Here is a 15,599-nt window from a genome sequence, read left to right as displayed (position 1 = left end):
ACAATTTATTTTTGGGAATGAAATGTTTAAACAATGTACTTCATGTAAACTTTACTGGTTGTACTATATTAATGCATGGTGACGAATGTTGTTACGTTTCATATATATTCAATGTTATGGTATTCAATTGAGTCACAACAGCCCCCGAACGTTTCCGCCGCCTGGTTCGGGGGTGTGACAGATCGAGATAGCAATCTGCTAATGCAACGAAACACTCAAGAAGGCACAGTTGTACAGTGGCTACAGGCTCTTGATATGCAAGTATTGGGAGCGTGTCGCGCCGATGAGAAGTTGAAGCCCATGCTCAAGCTTAATGTATCCAACGCGGCTGAAGACCGATTGCTATCGCATCTAAGTCGGGTATACTTTATGGTTCCTTCTAGAATCACCTCAATATTATTAAGCTCCCATTGAGTGTTGAACAATTAAAGTGAATGTTCGTGATGATGTATTGTTGCAGTTGAATCGTGTGATGTATTGATGTTTATTCTTCAAATTGGTTTTCATGACAGCATTTTGAGCCATCGGAAGTTGGTTTGCTCGCAAGTTGCTTATGTATCCCTCTTGTATGAATTCGTGTTGGGAAGATCAACAAACAAGGAACTCGTCTTATTCCAAAAAGTGCAAGGTAGTTATTTCTTGTTTTATCCGTTAGAATCTGCAATGTGTTCTGTTGTCATTATTTTTAGTTCTGGCACATCAACAAGTGCAAGGTAGTTGTTTCACATTCATATTAAGATTTACTTCTGGCACATCAACAAATTGCCAATATATGCATAAGTGTTCATTAATAGCTTATTTAATATGATTACCGAATCTTGTCTTTGGATATATTTTCTTCTGAACGACTGAATGTAGCAGCTATTTTATCTTATATGAGTGTTGGTTTGGATTTCAACTTCACATAATACTTGGTATCAAGATTTTAGCTGCAAGTGGTTTTCTTTTTAATATGAAGGATAAATCCGGCTAATGTGATGGATAATAATCAAATTCATGGATAATGTATGGAAACATTGTTACTTTGGTGGATCTTGGGGTCATTTTGTAGATGTAAATGATTTGGTAGTAGCTTTTGAGTGCTACTTAATGGTGGTGTGTATATATATATATATATATATATATATATATATGATAATACATTTACATTTGTTTGTTTATAGGACATGTCTGTTACTGTTATACTGTAATGGCAATCTATATGCACATGTGATGATCCCTTCCTTTTAAGGGATCAACATAATCTCACTTATTGAGTAGAAATTATTGGCTCCTGTATATTAGCTTTATAATGGTGACATGTACATGCTTCAAAATGAATATATCTTTTCATTGTAGGTAAACTGGCGTTTTCTATTATGATCTCTGAATTAAGAAGAAGTAAAGGTAGATTCATGCTCTCATATATATAATGTGGGTTCTTCTACTATTGGTTTTGCAACAACCCTTATTATCATCCAATTATTTGGACATATTTGATGTCTGTATCATATATGTTTTTGTTTACATTCTATACTCCATTATCACACATAGCCACATGTTTTGAAGAGTCCTTGCTTATTGATGTGTCATTACCTGTCTCAAGTAGTTTAATGATGTCTTAGTTTTTTTTCTGTTGGAAGTAATGAAAAAAATTATGAGACTAGTTTCTCTGATTTGACTTGAGTCCTAATATTTATTGATAAGCATACACAACTAGCTATTCAGTAACAATGTGTGTGTTATGTTTAATTTGGTATTTAAGTAGGGGGTTGAAGGCGTACCTAATTAAACTGAAGTTTAATTTAAAGGGCAAGAATGAGAGTGAGAGTGAGAGCAAGTTGTTGAGATTCATATTGTTATTTGAGTTGGGTGTTTAGGTGATATACCTAGTTTAATTTATACATTGTTGTTAATACATTGATAGCTATTATTTTAAAGTTGGAGAAAACATTTATTATTAGGTTCTTGTGAATCAATAACATACGTGCTACTGCTACTGCTACCCTCCTCCGCCACAAGAAAAGTGTAAATTAAAGAAATTATAAAGTAAGTGGAAGGAAAAGTAGATAAGAACATGTGTATATTTGTTTTATAGAAGAAATATAGAATATAACGGTTTTTACATATAAAAAAATGATGTTTAAAGTTGTGAAAGTTAATAGTATGTATATGGTTGTATGTGTGTTAGAATATATGTTTATTATGTTGGGTGGTTTGCAACAGGGGAAACTTAATTCTGTCATTATTACCAGCTTTTGATCTACGCATATCGTTTGTTGGGGATGATGGGCATGCAGATAGAATATCAATCTTGAGAAACACAACAGATTGTTCCTCTGTTGTGATTGAAGGAATCCCAGCAGATACCTCTGGTCGATCTTTTGTTGTTAGGGTCCCCACGCCTTTCTACTTTTGGTGCTCTGAAAAATCCAAACTCCTCGGCGATGAATTGCTTGAAAAGGTAACCCAACAAATCTTAGTAAGAAACCAACTGATGTCTGAATCTGATGATATGCGTATACATATATCTTGTTGTTATAGATGAGGGAGTTACTGGAGAGGAAGCCTTCCCTTGCGGAACTAACCGGAATCAGTAATTCCCGTCTTCAACACTTTGTACATCATCTACGAACTTTTACTTTTCTCGTTGGCTCAGTTAGTGAAACGTCAAACTCAAAGTCTCCTCCATTGTTGGCATCATCAAAGGCTTCACGGGTCCGGACCTGCAGTAGCATTATTCAAGGCAGCCTAAGTCCTAGGCCAAGCTCCTTCAAAGAAGGTGGCCTCCCCAGAAACATAGCTTCCTCGAGAAATGTAGTCAGAGACAAGTTAAGACGTAGGCTGGAAGGGGTCCGCCTTGAAACATCCTCCGAAAAACATCCTTTTCCTTCCACTTCAAATCAGCATGAAGAAAACAGGGTTCCAGAATTATCATCATCATCATCTGGAATTTGCTTGTTCCCATCAGTATTAAGTGGGAACATGAATATGCAAATTCCATCTATAATCTCAGCAACACATAATACGAATACTAATACTACATCATCATCATCTATCTTCTCTCCTCCTCCATATTACTGCTGGTGTCCACCTGTGGTTATGGTAACACCCCAACATCCACATACAACATCAATTGAATCTTTTACATTGCCACCCCTTTCATCACTCCTTGCAACAGCCTCATCATCTGCGAAAACATGTTCTGAAATCTCAATCCCACTCCCACCTTTTCTACCATTATCAATGGGCATGCCACCTTCACAACAGATCCCGCTCTTGGCACCTCTCATATGCGAGTGCGACCACCCAATAGTTCACATCCCGATCCCAGTAGTGGACATCTGCTCCTCGGGTCAAGCCTACATAGTCAGTACTGGCCCTGCTATTATGAGCGTAGTAAGCATTCCACCAGCATTAAGTGCCCAAGAATCCGATTAAGAAAAGAGTGCTAGGGACACGCTACACCTCCTCCTGAGTGGATCTACCCAATTCCCCTCTGGTGTTGGAGGTGGAAGTTTCTATGGAGCAACCACAACCACAGATGTAAATGTGAATGCTATTGCAAACAGTATTACTGCAATGAATTTGGTTTCTCCCCATGGTGTTATGAGGAGGTGCATTGACCAAGGTGATTTGGTTGACCTCCTCAAGGATCCGGTCGACACTACTACTACTACATGTTCTTCGAATGAAGATGGTTTGAGTGAAAAAGGGAGTACAAAGTAAGTTCCGGAGTTGGATGTTGTAGGCAGACATCATGTGATTCTGGCTGTAGTTTTTTTTGGTGAAAAATGATGTGTAAATAAAATTAGACCAATAAACATTATCAGTCGGCCTTTACCTTTACCTTTGCATTTCTAACTTGACCTTCATAACGAGGTTATAACCTAAGCAAACATTATAATCTCATCTTGTATAATTATCAACTAACACCAACTACGGAAACTAGAATAAATCAAACATTATAATCTCATCTTGTATAATTATCAACTAACACCAACTACGGAAACTAGAATAAATCAAATCCTCAATCAAAAACAAATTTCACTTATTTCAACTTGATTGTTTTTATATATATCAACAACAAAAAAAGTTAACTTTTTAATCCTATGGTTATTTTGAGTTAATACTAAAGGAAATATCCTAATTTTATATTATAGGCCGGTCTAAGAAAAAATTTCAAATTAATTTTTATTTATAGAAAAACACAAAATATCGGTGAAAACTTAAGAAAAGCTTTTGTTAAAAAAAAATGAATGTTATTTTATAACTTGAAGACTAAACAAAATTAGGTACACCACAATTGGTTAATGTACTTTTACACATCTTTTACATATGAATGAATAACACAGTGTTTTAGCTAAGATTTGAAGCAAGTGTTTTCCAAAAAGGGTCGAATGTGGTACCGTTTGATAGCCAAACGTCATACCCGATTTTGATGAACATAATTTTATTTGCATTTGAGAGATATATTCTGCCCGCAAAAAAATTTCCCGTTGGTGATCAACTTTTTTTTTATCAAACAATCATTTAATTAAAACACCTACGTAACGTAACATAACAATAACGGAAAGGTCCAAAAAAAATTATAGAATAACACAACATAGTTACAACACGAAAAAAACAATACAATTATAAAACACAAATATTTATTGCATGAACAAACAAACACAAATGTGGTCCTAACTAAGTGGTGGGGGCAGGGGGCAAGGTCCCCGTCACTCGACTGTACTACCACTTGACAAAACTCCTAAAGATCATACAAATTATGAGCTAGAGGCCTAAAGGTATGTGAATCTATGCCAACTCTTATTCCATAGGATCCTTAAAACAAATTAACACTATTCGTTTTAATGTAGTTATTGGTGAGTGATGAACAATACATTGTGCTATATAATAGTATAATACATGTGTTTGATTTTACTACCAGAAAAAGGCTAAAAAGAATAAATTGGATGCAAACGAAAATGATTCTTCACCCATTTATTATTGAACCATGGACTTATAATAAAATAAGTGTAAAAACCAAAAGCAATGCTGAAACATCTTACTTAAAGCTAGTGGGTAAGTCTAACCTAGCGTTATCAAGAGTTGTGACGAATATATACTTCTTATCCAAAGGTTGATGGTTTAAGTCTCGTATAAGACGAAATATGTAGATTTAAGAGTAAGGTTAGTGACAGTTGTGTAAAAGGTTTAAAAAAACCTCTAAAATTAACCAAGTTAAGATATCTCCAACCTTATTCAAAATTTTAATACCGAAAACAGTGGCATGCTCATGTGGTGCTTGAAGGGCCTGGGCCACTACTCCGATTCACGCCTTTAGCGTAATTTTATTTTTCTGTTTTTCTATTAGGTGCAACGGCTTGAAATATAAGTAACACTATTATTTTAGATTTGTTCGGAATTTTTTTGGTGCCACCACTATTCAAACTTCCTGCGTCCGTCACTGGTGGAAAATGAAGTAAAAAAATATGTTAGTAATGATTCACTCCAACAAAGGGAGTTGATAGTGACGACAAAAAGGATCAAACATAATGGATTTTGAAACCATAATGGCTAATGGCCAATAGTTCAATTTTTAAAAATTTGGATCAAAAGTACAGATTGGTGCCAATCACAAAGACCAAAAACTACGATTTATGAGTTGCTTGATAGTTGTTGAAAGTTGGCATTTGGCAGGGCCGATCCTCAGGAATTAAAGGGCCGATCCTCAGGAATTAAAGGATCCTTTCCTTATTATAAGTTTATATATATATATAGGGCTGTAAACGAACTAAACGTTCGGCGAACTGTTCGGTGGGAAGTTCGTTTATGTTCGTTTATTTAATAAATGAACGAACATGAACAAAAATTATCGTTCATTTAGTTAATTGAACGAACATGAACAATGGTCTCGTTTGTTCATTTATGTTCGTGAACGTTCGTTTATGATGTTCATTTACGTTCGTTTATGTTTCTTCGTTTAAGTTTATTTATATTCATCTATATTCAATTATTTTTTATTATATTGTTATATTATATGTTCGTTTATTTTCATATATGTTTAATTGTGTTTTTTTTATCTTTGTTCGTTTAGCATGTTCACGAACATAAATTAACGAACATTAACAAAGTAATTAGTTAAACGAACGAACATGAACAAGAAAATCTCGTTCGTTTATCCGTTCGTGTTCGTTTGTTGTTCGGCTAACTTAAACGAACGAACATGAACAAGACCTTGTTCGTGTTCGTTTGGTTCGTTTACAGCCCTATATATATATATATATATATATATATATATATATATATATATATATATATATATATATATATATATTAGTCTTACAGAGTTGTCCACTTTGGTCCCCTAAAAAAAATGGTGTTTGTGAGGTTTGTGGGAAGTGGTAATGGTGGTATGTTTGTATTGGGTGACGGTATATGAGAACAATTTGCATCAATGACTAGACAGTAAACAATTTTACTATTAAGGGAAGAGGGTATATATGCATTTGATGATAGATCGATGTAGTATTGATATCCATGTACCATCTAATATCCTTTAGATCATTGAGTAATGGTCCTATACATCCATATTTTGACCATTGAATCTAATGTATACCATGACGAATCATCGGTGGCTGGTTGAGGAAGAAAATATGTCAAGATTATCAAGAACACCATAACCAGTACAATAAGTCTCAAATAACTCACACTGACACGTCATACTTTAATTCATTTAGGTCTAAGATAAGGGATACATATGATTTAATGTTGGTGATACCATATGGTTTTTGGTTTGTGTTGGGATCTGTGTTGTAAGCCATGGTTGGATGGAGAGAAAGGTAGAGACTAAGAAAGTAGTCGAGAGGATGTAGAAGTCGTTCCTATGGATGCAATCAATGGTGGTGAGATTTAGAAGGAAAGAGGGTTGCAAAGTGTAGGTTACCTAGGATAAAGAGAGAATATTTTTCAAATCTTTGATACCATGTTTGACCCAATATTCTCCCATATAAATTTATTGATCTCCAATTAGTATATACATGATACAATTCTCTTAGAAGCTGTACAATACATAGGCTAAAAGAGTGGGATAAATACAACATAAGTACAATACAACCACGTATACTAATACTATAGTCCTTTATCATCGCCTTCATATAATTTATAATCCATGTATTGAAATTTATGTAATATACATATAGACTTATAAAGAATGATCTTGATATTTCTACGATTCACCATATTCTTGTTGCCACCACCAGGTTCATGAAACATTAAGGGTCGAACTTCCTCCATGGCGATGCCTTCTCCTTTTTAGATTGTAGGAAAAATAATACAAATGAAAGATTTAATCAAACTACATTTAATATATGGGTTTCTTTCGAAAAAAATCCACCATAGCTTAAAACACATACATAAATAACTTCATGATGTAAATTAAACTCTAATCGCTATCAAACTCCTAACCATTAACTTTGACAAAAGCTTCATCACGAAAGGTTTAGAGAAGGTAGAAAATATATTGATATACACAACGAGGCCTAAAGAAGGATTATATATGCATAAAAGATCTTGGATTTAGGGATATAGTTAGGAAAATAGGTGTTGCAAAGGTTGGTAGATCAATCTCAACATGGCATTCAACCACTTAAGATGTACATGGTTATATGGAATTATTTACATAATGAAGTGACATAAACCCTATTAGATTTTTTTTAAACAACAAATCTAAGCTCCTAAATTACACCTTAAATTCACTTACGTCCACAACGAGACTTGAACCTTCAACCTAAAAGAGGGAGTGCAACACCGGATATCACTGGGCTAGAAGTCATTTGGTATAAACCCTATTACATAACGTGAATAAATTTGAATGTAAGTTGTTAATCATGAATTAAAATTTACATTGTTATGATTGAGAATTTATATATAACTTGCTATATTGAATGCAACTATGGTTTCCCACCTATGTCTATCTTGGAAGATGGACTTTCAGAATCAGGAAGGGAAAGAGTAATTGTATGTAATGGGAATTTTTATTATTTTATTTTAAAGTCAAACTCCATGAAAGTTTAAATTATTTATAATATCACAAAAGACATTATATTTTAGCTTTCTTTTTTTCATGTTTGATATCCAAAATGTGATATCATACAATTGTCATATGAAACGTTATCAATAAATGACATATTAGTTGTCCATGGACATCTGTGTTATTCGAAAAAGAATACACTTCATGATATTTAAATTAAAAAAATGAAATATTAAACTAAAAAATAATAATAATAATACTTAACGTCTTTTTGTGACATTTATCTATCTATTTATTAAAATATTTTATTATGGTTAAGAATCTAAGAGACACCTTAATTGTAGTTATAAGTAATTAATACTTCTATATCAAGACCAAAGTTTCTAATTTCAACATAATTATTGAAGGCCAAAAAATAAATAAATTTGGACATTACAATAGAATTGCATGTCGATACAATAAAAAACGTAAAGTATTGTATTTTATAAACCGAAACGAATAGTATATTTATTATTTAATATTCATTACAAAACTATAAACGATTGTGGCCCAAAACCTAAATATTGCATAAAACAAATAAATATTATTTAACTTTGTTTTCATGTTATTAAACATTTTTTTTTTCCTGACGGGTATGTATCCTATCAGCATCAATGTATTTGAAAATATTAAATAGAAGACAAAATGAAAGTAGTTCCAAATGGAAGTGTGGAATAAGAATGTTGGGGACCATATTAACTTTTTATTTTTTAATTTAATATTCATAATTTTCACTTATTCCTCTCACATACATACATTAATACATACATACATATGTTCTAGAAACAACGATCTACAAGAAATCAACACCTTCTAGATATTAGAACTCATAACAGGTTGCAAACGTGCAGACAAAATGAAAGGTGAAGGAATCGTTCGATCCAAGCCTTGCGAATGATCGGATTTGATAAATCTAGAACATTACTCTTTTCAAAAGCATCGAGTAAATCATAGCAAAATCAAATAACTTTTGCTTTCCAGTTAATCCCCAATAAGGAAAACACGGAATTACAACACCGAAAACACATTTTGGCTTATCCCAAAGGTTTGCTTTTATAAAACCCTTTTGAAATCTTTTTGGTTAATTTAATAAAATTTCTCAAATTCACAAGCGTTCATGAGCAAATACACTGCGGACGCAGAACATTTACATAGGGGTGATACTAAATTTTTTTTCCCCGAAATAAATATATATTAATAGTGTCACTCGTGTTTTAAACCGGTACACCCAATAGAAAAAACATTAAAAAAAAATTTTACACTACGTGCCGGCATCGGAGCAGTGGTTCGGGACCCCTGGGGCACCACTAAGGTCCGCCACTGAGCAAATAATGCTTTTTACTAAGATGCTAAAGTCTCATGAAGCTCTTTGAATTAAATCTTCATTTTACTCATTACGCCATCCTTTAAGCTTCCTTGAATTCATCGAACATCTCATGAGTAGATGCAAATGCAATTTCCAAATTCTTCTTCTAAACACCGTCTTGTTGAAGTACCATATTATACAAAATAAAATCTTGTATATATATAACATTCTTAGATAACAATACGGGTTTTGATTTTGTGTTAAAAATTATCAAAACAAATGGAATTATCAAAACGAGCAAATTACTCGCACAAACACACCTAACTTAAAGTTTGAATTGTTGGAAAATAATCCGTTCGGGTTTTGTTTTCTAACCCTCTCTAGATAGTTGATGTGGTTCTAAACTCTAATCTATCACCCACTTGATAGATTTGGTGTTTTGGGTGAAAAACTAATCTATGAACCCGAGATTTCAAATTGAGGATCATGTGGGTTGGGTTACTCTCTAGAACACCATGTGGTTGTCATTTGGTCCTTGAACGACTGATCACTTAATAGGATTTTGACACACCTTTTGATGTTGTGATTAGGTGATACTTGAATTCCAAATCATACTTGAAGAAGAAGAGTGGTATTAGAAGATTTTATCTGTATTGAAGGTTAAGATGTACAACTCTTGGATTTGGAGTTTAAATCATAACTTTTTCAACAAAACTAAAAAAGCATGCATGATTTTTGCATATGTTATGTTTTAACATGAGGAATACATTGAAATAATAAAATTAAATTTTTAGGATATAAAGATTCATAAGTGATTTAATGGATCACTTAATAGGATTTTGACACACCTTTTGATGCTTTAATTAGTTGATACTTGAATTCCTAAATCATACTTGAAGAGGAAGAGTGATGTTAGAAGATTTTACCTACATTAAAGTTTAAGAAGTATAACTCTTGGACTAAAGTGAGTTATCGAGAGCACATAACCATACTCATTACTTTCCATATTTTGAAAGTGTGTTTGTTATATGACATGATTTCTAGTTTTTTTTATATATGTTTACTTGTTTGCATTCATGAAAACAAGTTTTGGAAAGTATTATATAGAAAAAAAGATAATAAATGTTTTAAAAGTGGTTTTGGCATCCTACTTGTTGCATTCATGAATTCATACTAAGATGAGAGACTTAAGTGGTCAAGTCTTTTGGACCCATTACGGTATGAGTTGTCGTGAGTAAATTTCAAGATAATGCTCACGTGTACATGAGGGTTAGCTACCCCTTGTATGAGACTATGTATTATGGCTACCTAGTTCTTAGCGAGTTGGTGGGAGTACCACCATATCCAAAAAATGAATAAGGGAGACCCCTCTTCTTAGAAAATTCAAGGTATGAGACCTACCTTGATAGAGATTAATACCCATAGTCATGAGAAGCCCGATAATATTACTATACATATTAGTGTCCTTTTGGGTTACACGTACGAACAAAATAAAGCAGAACTGAAAAGATATTTATTTGAGGGACTTGTTTTGTTAATTAATTAGTAATAAATAAAGGAATATGGAATATTTCAGAATGATTTGAATATCTTAGATAATTACTTTTATAATTGGTAGTTATCTCTAGGGTTTCAAATCACATCCTTATAAATAAAGGCCTCTAAATCCTGTTTTGACATTTGTGAAAAGCGCCTCTTAGTCTCAAAAGTTTGGAATACTCAAAAACCCTAAAGAATCTCAAGGTGCAATTCCCACATTGTGGCAGATAGTTTACCATGTCATGGTCGACCACATAATCGAGATTTCAATTATGTTTGAAGCTTACAGTTTAAGGGCTGCTTAGATCTACTTATGTTTTTTTCTTGGGTGCGATTCCAAAAGAGGACTCTATTATGGGTTCTTTAGTCCATTCAATTGACTTGTTAAAAGAAGAAACCTACAAAGAGAGCAAATGTATGATTCTATTCTATTATGTCCTATAAGTTGCATGGATAGTTGAGTTAGATCTAGATTAGACCATAATTGCTTGTTGTTTCCGCTTCCCAATGGTTGATCTTCGATAAGCTCGAAACGCATCATACTTATTATAGAAACTTGAGAGGATACATTTTAAGTATCCATTTCCAGTTGGACTATTGAAGCGAACATGGGTTTTGGGATAGTTGCATGCGTTGCATTATATATATATATATATATATATATATATATATATATATATATATATATATATATATATATATATATATGAGTTATAAAAAGTGTAAACCTATTGTATGCTATTTTTTAATGTGATTGTCATGACTTTTAGCATATAAGACCTTGACTAATTTGGGTTAATGAACCCATGAGTTATATATATATATATGAGTTATAAAAAGTGTAAACCTATTGTATGCTATTTTTTAATGTGATTGTCATGACTTTTAGCATATAAGACCTTGACTAATTTGGGTTAATGAACCCATGAGTTTGTTGAGCTTTATTTTATTTAGAGGCTTGGTTCGAGTAAATCAGATTACTCTCATGTACTCTAAATGAACCTACCTCTAGTAACTCACTAGGAAAATCCATCTACTAACTTGTTTTTGATGTTACTCATATTGAAGACCCTAAATTGGGTTAGAGATTAGCTTGGATTTTAAGAAGGCCATGAAATGTGTGGTGAGCTTACATTTTGTTTTGATATGTTTATTATTAACAACCTCAATAGTTTTCAACTTGAATTAAGTTTACTACGTTGGGACCAAATCGTTTTTCCGAAAAATATAAACCCTAAGTCTTTTGAGAATATTTCTACAAAAATTTTCTTAAGTATAATTTCAAATACCAAGAGGTGTTACAACAAGTTTCCATAAATTAAGGGGTTAAATATGTGTGTTGTCATATGTTTATGGTTAACAACCTCATTAGTTTTCACACACATATGATGTGAAATATGTTTTAAAGAAGAATCATTGGTCCTTCTTTTTTTATACTCTCTAAATTCTCTCCACAAACACCATTATGAATTGTGCGTAATTTCATCCATCGAAATGATCACTGAGACATAATTACATAAAGTGAAAGAATCACATTAAGGTATATCATGTTTAACATCGATGGGACAACATCTTCTCTAAGTAAGTTTTCTTCAATTGATTTAATATTCTTCATGTTTATGCATAAATTGATCTTTTATCATATCTTGATTCCAATATGAGTCTGAACTGGAGCTTGATGTGTTGTTCAAGAACTAATCAGTCGAGATCGAAGATTTCTTGAAGTCGTATATTGTAACATCCCAAAAATACAGGCCAAAAATTTCATTTTTAAATATGTCATCATAAAACCAACAGTGTAATAAAACATTCGTAATATCATGTCATGTCAAAACCAAAGTAGAAATAATCAAACGTGTTATCATAAAATAATATCATAGTGTAATCCCAAAGATCTCATGTGCGGAAAACCATAGTGTGATGCGCTGCGATCAAGCTGGCTCTTTTCCTTTAAACACGAAGTACCTGAAACCAAAACCGGAAATCGTAAGCACGAAGCTTAGTGAGTTCCCCCATCATACCACATACCATATAATCACATAACATACAGATATTGTCAGGCATTTCTGGGGTGCCCGACCTACTCGGTACGGCCTTTCTGGAGTGCCGACCTACCTGTGTCAAGCAATTCTGGGGTGCTGACTACCCACATCAAGCCATTATGGGGTGCTGACTACCCATGTCGAGCCATTCTGGGGCACTGACTACCCTTCGATCCTAACAACCGAACCTCGGGGACTATTTCACCCTTACTACTACTATCACATATAACATAACATAAACATATTATCAGACATATCTGGGATGTCTGAACTACCCTTCGGTCCTAACAACCGAACCTCGGGGTCTAGTCCCCTCCTACTACCTCTATCGCATAAAACATAACAAGCCAGCATGCAACATATCATCACATACTGTCACACGTATATGGGGTGTCTGACTACCCTTCGGTCCTAACAACCGAACTCTACTACTATCACCTACAACATATCATGCTAGCATATAACATATCAGGTAGTAGCAAACCTATATGATATCACAAAGACAATCATCTATCATACATCTCCTACTGGTGGGCCGACATTGTGGCCTTAGACCCACTGCTACTAGAAGGTAACTCACCTCATACTGCTGAAGTCCCGAAGACACAATCCCACACTTGCTGAAGTCCCGCAGACTCAACCCCAGCTGCTGGATGACAGATTCCCGAACTGTCAACACCAAAATAACACCCAATTAATAATTGGGTCCCAACACACAACCATAAATACATACTTGGATAGTTACTACATTACCCTAAGATTTGCTTTATTCAAGTCCAAGGCCCAAACCATATGCCCAAAGAGAACTAGGAATCAAAGCCCATCATATGGCCTAATTTTCCAAATTGGGCCCAGGCCAATATGTGGTCTTATGGCCCAACATAATACAATCATTAAGGCCCAGCTATGGTCCATCTATGGCCCAATTTTCCAAATTGGGCCTAACCCCTTACATGGGACTTACCCTATGCCCATTAAATTATTTTAGCCCATATAATTTTTATTGGATGGCCCATTAATAATCCAATTATTAAGGCCCAATAGAAAGGCCCAACAATAAACCCAAGTGAAGTTAGGGTTTCACATAAAATGCCGATTAGGGTTAAGTTTCCTACTTAACCCATTAAGGAATTATTCCTCTAAGGACTTAATCCATTAAGTCCATCATTCTTCAAAATAAGTCATATGGTGTGATTGGGCTTAATCACACAGTTCCATTCCAATGGCCCAAATGTGGGTCTCGATAAGTCCCAGCCCATAATCCCAAATTAGAGTTTTCACATGAAATGATGATTAAGGTTCAGTGTTTCTTTCTTAACCCATTAAGGACTTAATTCATTAAGTCCATTATGCCTTACGCTAGTTTGCCAATGATCATTATTTAATATTCCAAGTTATTAAATAATTCTCGTGTGTCCCGGTTAATTCCCCAAATTAAGATTTATTGGCATTAGGGTTTTCCAACACAAATACTAGCCCATTATTAATTTGTTGGACTTTTAGGTTATTTAGGGCTTTGTGGGGCCTATTAAGCCCATTAGAATATCATTGAGCCCATTAGGGTTTTATTAGGGTCCATTAAGCTTTATTGGGCTCATTTGAGCTACTTTGGCCCATTAGGGTTTCAAGCACCCTAAACGAATCAAACTCACAAAGCAAGCACGTTGCCACCCGACACGGCGGCCGGTGGCGGAAGCCACCACCTCACGGTGGTGGTTTTTAGTTCCTTTCTCATTATTCCATTTCCAATTACATTTTACAAGGCTAAATCTCAAGTAAACACACACACCTACTAACACACACACAAAACACGGTGGTGCATGGTGCCAACCACCACCCTATGGTGGTGGTGATGCCTTTTCCGGGAATTCCAGCCATACACACATCCACCCACCAACTGCAACACACCCACCTTCATGTCTTTTGCTCGAAAAAGGAAGCCAACCACCCGCCTGGCGGCGGCAGCAACAACTCTTGCGATAACAACCACCACCTCATGGTGGTGGCAGCGGTTCTGTTGATTCTCAGCGAAGAAACACACGCCCATAGCACCAAAGCTCGCGCATCCATCTTCGAACACGCACCAGCACCGGCCACCCCTGCGGTGGCGTGAAGCAAACGAGCAGAAAACGATAAAGTATTCCCAAAGCATCGCAAAATCGGGCAGAAGCGGAGAAGGAGAGGAATAATACAATAGGGAGGTGGTCGTCCGACATCCAAACAACAGCAACGACTAGGCTATCTTGGACCTCCATCGCTTGAAACTAGACATCGACTTCACAGCTTCCCCTTCGCCGTTAACGATGTAGAAACCTGGTCCCGGTGGTTACGGTCATTCACGGTGTCGCCGACAGCAATGAAACTTCGACGAAGCAACAGCGTCAGGATGCTCTCTTCCACCCCTAGACGGTCTCCAATGTTGACGGTGATGAGGACTACCCGATGATGCTGGGCGGCCAGAAGAACGAACGAAGTAGATGATGGTGGCACCGGATCGGAGATGAAGAAGGAGGGGAAGGTGGCGGCCGAGGGTGGTCACTTGTATGGGTGGCGGCTGAACATATCTTCTTAGGGTTAAGGTTCAAGAATGGGTGATGGGTTTATATACCCAGTCCCCTTAGCTACTTTCCATAATACCATCTTTAGTCCCTCCATTCCCTTTTCTTTCAAAATAAAC

The 15,599-nt window shown here is 35.0% G+C and overlaps 1 protein-coding gene across 1 annotated transcript; it reads left to right on the top strand.

Moving 5' to 3' along the window:
- Positions 1-201: 201 nt before the first annotated feature.
- Positions 202-3,812, top strand: LOC145009411 (uncharacterized). The gene is made up of 3 exons (XM_078968109.1): positions 202-360; positions 2,171-2,443; positions 2,524-3,812. Exons 1-3 carry the CDS (start codon positions 202-204, stop codon positions 3,418-3,420), a joined length of 1,329 nt encoding a protein of 442 aa, XP_078824235.1. The 3' UTR covers positions 3,421-3,812.
- The last annotated feature ends 11,787 nt before the right edge of the window (positions 3,813-15,599 follow it).

This window comes from Lactuca saligna, chromosome 8 (genome assembly GCF_052625555.1).
Source record: "Lactuca saligna cultivar CGN05327 chromosome 8, ASM5262555v1, whole genome shotgun sequence".
NCBI lineage: Eukaryota > Viridiplantae > Streptophyta > Magnoliopsida > Asterales > Asteraceae > Lactuca > Lactuca saligna.
Note: the sequence above shows the minus strand (reverse complement) of the source record. Positions and strands in the feature narration are given on the sequence as shown.

What these genes read in the sequence shown, in the direction of transcription:
- LOC145009411 (XM_078968109.1), top strand. Translation starts at nt 202, where the DNA reads ATGCAACGAAACACTCAAGAAGGCACAGTTGTACAGTGGCTACAGGCT. An exon ending in TGCTATCGCATCTAAGTCGG is followed by an intron (nt 361 to 2,170) that starts GTATACTTTATG and finishes TATGTGTGTTAG; the next exon opens with AATATATGTTTATTATGTTG. An exon ending in GCGATGAATTGCTTGAAAAG is followed by an intron (nt 2,444 to 2,523) that starts GTAACCCAACAA and finishes TTGTTGTTATAG; the next exon opens with ATGAGGGAGTTACTGGAGAG.